The 4,663-nt window shown below is 55.2% G+C and overlaps 1 protein-coding gene across 1 annotated transcript in view; it reads left to right on the top strand.

Moving 5' to 3' along the window:
* pip4p1 (phosphatidylinositol-4,5-bisphosphate 4-phosphatase 1) overlaps window positions 1-4,310 on the top strand; it is a 15,013-nt gene extending 10,703 nt beyond the window's left edge. Inside the window, exons 5-7 of the mRNA XM_020518258.2 lie at window positions 342-394; window positions 516-606; window positions 2,766-4,310. Coding sequence (XP_020373847.2) covers window positions 342-394; window positions 516-606; window positions 2,766-2,909 — 288 coding nt within the window. The 3' untranslated portion in view covers window positions 2,910-4,310. The remainder of the gene's footprint in view (window positions 1-341; window positions 395-515; window positions 607-2,765) is intronic.
* Window positions 4,311-4,663: the final 353 nt, after the last annotated feature.

The raw sequence follows: 4,663 nt of genomic DNA, 5'->3' as shown, positions 1-4,663 counted from the left end.
CGAGGGACGGGGCTCTCTCCGTGCGCGTGTGTGTGTGGGAGAGAGAGCGAGGGACGGGGCTCTCTGTGCGTGTGTGTGTGTGGGAGAGAGAGCGAGGGACGGGGCTCTCTGCATTTTGTGTGAGAGTGACGAATGGGGCTTTCTCTGTGTGTGTGAAAGAGAGAGCGAGGGACAGGGTGCTCTGTGTGCGTGTGTACGCTCACAACTCCGGGACGGGGGAACATGCAAGTGTGTGTGTGTGTGTGTGTGTGTGTGTGTGTTAGAGACTGGGTGATCAATCTGTGCCACAGAGTTAGCCACTTATGGCCACACTGACGTGTTACGTTTTGCGTGTCTTGCAGTGGCGGGAGTTCACAGACAGGACGTTAGCGCGCTGCCCGCATTGTCGACACGTGTGAGTACCACCGGCCTCGCTTCCCGATCCCGTTACCCGTTCCACGGGTCCATCCTTCGCCCGTGACACCCGCCCCCTCCCCTCAGTCTGCGTCTAACGCGGGACTCTGTTCATTCCCCAGCTCCTCGATTGGCCGGCAGTACCCGCGTCGGCGATGCATGTGGATATTCATGGTGGGGTTGCTGTTTGCTGCTATCGCTACAGGCCTGGTGGTGAGTACAGAGCCCACGGCACTCCCTGCTCGTGATTCCCCACCTGTTTTCCTTCCCCTCCCTCTGATGGGGCTGCCCGAGACATGGAGGAGTTCAGTGACCTGCACCCTCCACCCTTGTACTGTACACTGTTATCTGCTCTCCACCGCAGTCCTGCTGTTGGGCCTTGGGTGTAGCGCTGGACGTGATGCCTCAGTGTTCCCAGAGTCGACACAAGATTCTCGAAACTTGCACCAAATTCCTCCTTTTCTCCTGTCTCTGTTTTATTCCCTCCCCTCTTTCCTGGCTGACAAACCACTGACCAGGTTTTGGTTCTTATTGAGAATCGCAAATGCATGTCCCACCCAGCGATGGCCAAACAGTCGTAGAGGTGTACGGCCAGGAGACAGACCCTTCGGCCCAACTCGTCCGCGCTGACTGGGTGTCATAAAGTAATCTAGTCCCATTTGCCAGTTTTGGGCCCATATCCTTCTAAATCCTTCCTGTCGTCTACCCATCCAGATGCCTTTTAAATCATGTATTTGCGTCCAGCGTCCACCTTTTAACCATTGCCCCGTGAAATTTTCTGGTGTTGCTGCCAGGGAATCCCCACCTCCCTCGCTATCAATATCCTGGGATGTTACTGTCTCCAATAAGGGACAATCTAACCACCGTCCCCTTGACGTTCAATGGTGTTACCATCACTGTATCCCCCACTATCAACATCCTGGGGGTTACCATTGACCAGAAACTGACCCGGACCCAGCCACATAAACACAGGGGCTAGAGGTGCGGGTCAGAGGCTGGGAATCCTGCAGCGAGTAACTCCCCTCCTGACTGTCGTCCTCCTCCCTCACTACCCCCCCCACCTCCCCACCTGCCAAAGCCTGTCCCACCATCGACAAGGCACAAGGCAGGAGGGTGAGGGAATGCTCCCCACTTGCCCTGGGTGGGGGAGGCCAGCTCCTACAACACTCGAAGCTCAAAGCACGGACAAAACAGCCCCTGTTTTGCATCCCACAAGCATCGCTCCCTCTGCTTCCAACGCTCAGTCGCAGCAGTGTGTACCATCCAAAAGATGTGCTGCAGGAATTCTCCAAAGAATCACCTTTTCAAACGACGGCTAGAAGGACAAAAGGGCAGCAGACACATGGGAAGACCAGCACCTGCAAGTTCCCCATCCGAGCCCCTCACCATGCTGAGTTGGAAATGTATCGCTGTTCCTTCATTGTTATTGGGTCAGAATCCTGGAAGCGAGGTGTCTTCATCCCAGAGAGTGGGGAGCCTGTGGAATTCTCTGTCACAAAGTGGTCGAGGCCCAAACATTGAATGGCCTTCAAGTAGGAGATGGATAGGGCACTTGTGGCTTTAAAGGTAAGGAGAAGAGGGCAGGAGCAGGCGACTGAGTTGGAAGATCAGCTGTGATCCTGTTGAATGGTGGGGCAGCCTTGATGGGCCGAACGGCTTTCTGTTCCTTCGCGATCGCTTGCCATAGCTGTGCGCTCTCACGTTCTCGGATTCATGCACACTCCGATGCCCAGGTCCCTCTGCGTCTCTGAACTCTGTAACTGTTTCAGATTCCTGCCCAAGAAGGCGGCGTTACATTATTCCCTGTCCCACAGATCCTTGCCCTTCGGTTGGTTAATCCTGCACATCCCTTTTATAGCCTTCTGGTGTCCTTTTTGCCTCGCGGCCTACCTTGGGTGTTATCGGTGACCCGAGCTCCCGTACCTTTCACACCACCATCCGAATTCTGCCTGTAAATTGTTAGAGCTGGGGTGCCAGGAGCGCTCCCTGTGCTGTGTCTCTCTGGAAAAGACCCATGATTCCTCTCTCCCTCTCAACCAGCCATACCTCTATCCCCTGCCAGCCTATTCTTTACCGACCCTGGGAGCTGATTAGCCTTGAGAGGGGGGATCTTTGTCCAAAATCTACCTTTTCCTTGAATTTGGGAGTTTTGTAAATGTTCTGCTTTAGTTGGAAGCCTCAAATCGAGCTGGGAGAACGCTGTCTGTGTTAAACTGATTTGTTTTGTAGTTCGACCCAAATGTTGTCTGGAGACCTCCGATCGGCGTTGCCTTCGCTGTACTGCGTGTGGCCTCAGTTGTTTTGAGTGTTAAGTGGAAATGCCCCTTCCTCTGTCGCTCTCACTCTTTCCCCTCTCTGTGTGTGTCTCCCAGGTATCTACATGGAGGGAGGCCAGGAAATATCATGGGATCTACGCGGGTTGGTCTGTGCTCATTATTCTATCGCTGTGTTGCCTCGCCCGAGCCTGCTACTGGGCCTGCCTGAAAGTGAGCCACCCAATACAGAATTTCTCCTGACGTGCTGAGGGCAGGAACAGGAGGTGGGCGAGGGGTTGGAGGGGGTGGCGCGATGAGAACAGCCCCCTCCCTGACCGTCCCGCACCCGAAGAAGTGAACTGTAATGACGTGCTGTCCCGTCTGTGCAGAGCAGGGTCTCTTGCTTAAGGCCCCTGCCCCTTCACTGTCTGCAATAAACCCCTAGATCCCATCTCCACTACCACCACCACACATTACAGACCCCTGTCAATGTCTGAAAGATAACCACCTCCACACTACAGGCCATTGTCACCGCCTACACTAAACCCTTTCACACTACAGAATCTCATCACCGCCTGCAATAAACTCTTTCACACTACAGAGTCCCTTCACCGTCTCTAGTACACAAACCCCCCCCCCCCCCCCCCTCTCCCCCCCCCTCTCCCCCCCCCCCCCCGCGACCCCCCCCCCCAACTCTCTTTCTCTCTCCACGCTCACTACTGCCCCCTGTCCCTCGGGAGGGTGGTTGAAACGGACGTTCCTGTTGTCAGAACCGAGGAGAGACGCAGAGCGAGACGGCAGTGTGTGAGAGAGAGAGAGACGTCCAGGAATCCATTCCCGGCTCCGGTCCGGGTTCCTCATGCTCCTGCTCCTGGGTCCCGCCTGAGGCTGGGAACTTCCCGTCCATCAGGGGCACTGTCTGTGGGATCTCTCTCTGTGCCCGGCCCTTCGCTCCGATCGCCGTTCCACCTTGCTCCTTCCATCAGCTTGTGCAACCTTCCCAGGAGGACCAGAGGGAGGTGTCGTCAGCAATGAGTTGAACCGTAACTGGGGACTGTGTCCTGTGGAAACTCGAGCGCCCCTTTCCTGGAAATGGGACCCCTCCGCTACAAACTGCACCCCTCCCCCCTCGACGACAAACTGACCCTGCCTCCTCTACAAACTGACCGCCCCCTCCCCTTCGCTGGTTGGTCTTGGAGGGGCTCTCTATGGGGTTCTATTGCTGTATGTTGTGTGCCCGTGTTACAGGGCCCTGGATCTTTGCCTCGTGGGGCAGGGGTGGATTTGTTTCTGTCTGTCAACCCCCCAACCCCGGGAAGTGGTCTGTCTCTCTCTGTGTATTTGTATAAATTCTCCCAGGGTCACGATGTTGTATGATACAGGGGTGACGCTGTCCTGTCGCCTGGGTGACATTGTCCTGTTGCTAGGCTCCTCCACATTCTGCCTGTTGATTCTACCCACTTCCATCACCTGGAGGTCAATGGAGTCTCCCTTTCTATGTCCCCGCAGCACACTGTCTCCGTCCTGTAACCGAGTCCCCTTCGGCCCGGCTCCATCGTGTTAACACCTGTCTGCTCATTGTATCATAAGCTCTGTCTGAAACATTGATGAGGAATCTCCTAATTTGCTCTAATGTAATAATAAAACAGTTTTAGATCTTCATTCCAGTGGCTTGGAATTTTGTCTCTGGGTTCTTCTGCAAAGAGAGATAGTAGGCCATTGAGTGTCCTCTGCCATTGGATGACGGATCTGATTCTCCTCGACTCCCATTCTCCTCCCTCATTCCCCTTCCTGACTGAAAGCCTCTCTCCATCTCCACCTCAACCCTTCCTCGAGAGCCCTCTGCGATAAAGAATCCCACAGATTCACTCCCCTCGGTGTGAAGAAATTCCTCATTCCTCGGCCTCCAGGGTCCAGCCCTCACAGAGGAGGGGCCCCCTCACGTCCACTGAAGCCCTTCAGATAGGAGGACATAGGGGCAGCACGGTGGCTCAGTGGTTAGCACTGCTGCCTCA

The sequence above is a fragment of the Rhincodon typus genome, chromosome 42 (assembly GCF_021869965.1).
Source record: "Rhincodon typus isolate 14 chromosome 42, sRhiTyp1.1, whole genome shotgun sequence".
NCBI lineage: Eukaryota > Metazoa > Chordata > Chondrichthyes > Orectolobiformes > Rhincodontidae > Rhincodon > Rhincodon typus.
Note: the sequence above shows the minus strand (reverse complement) of the source record. Positions and strands in the feature narration are given on the sequence as shown.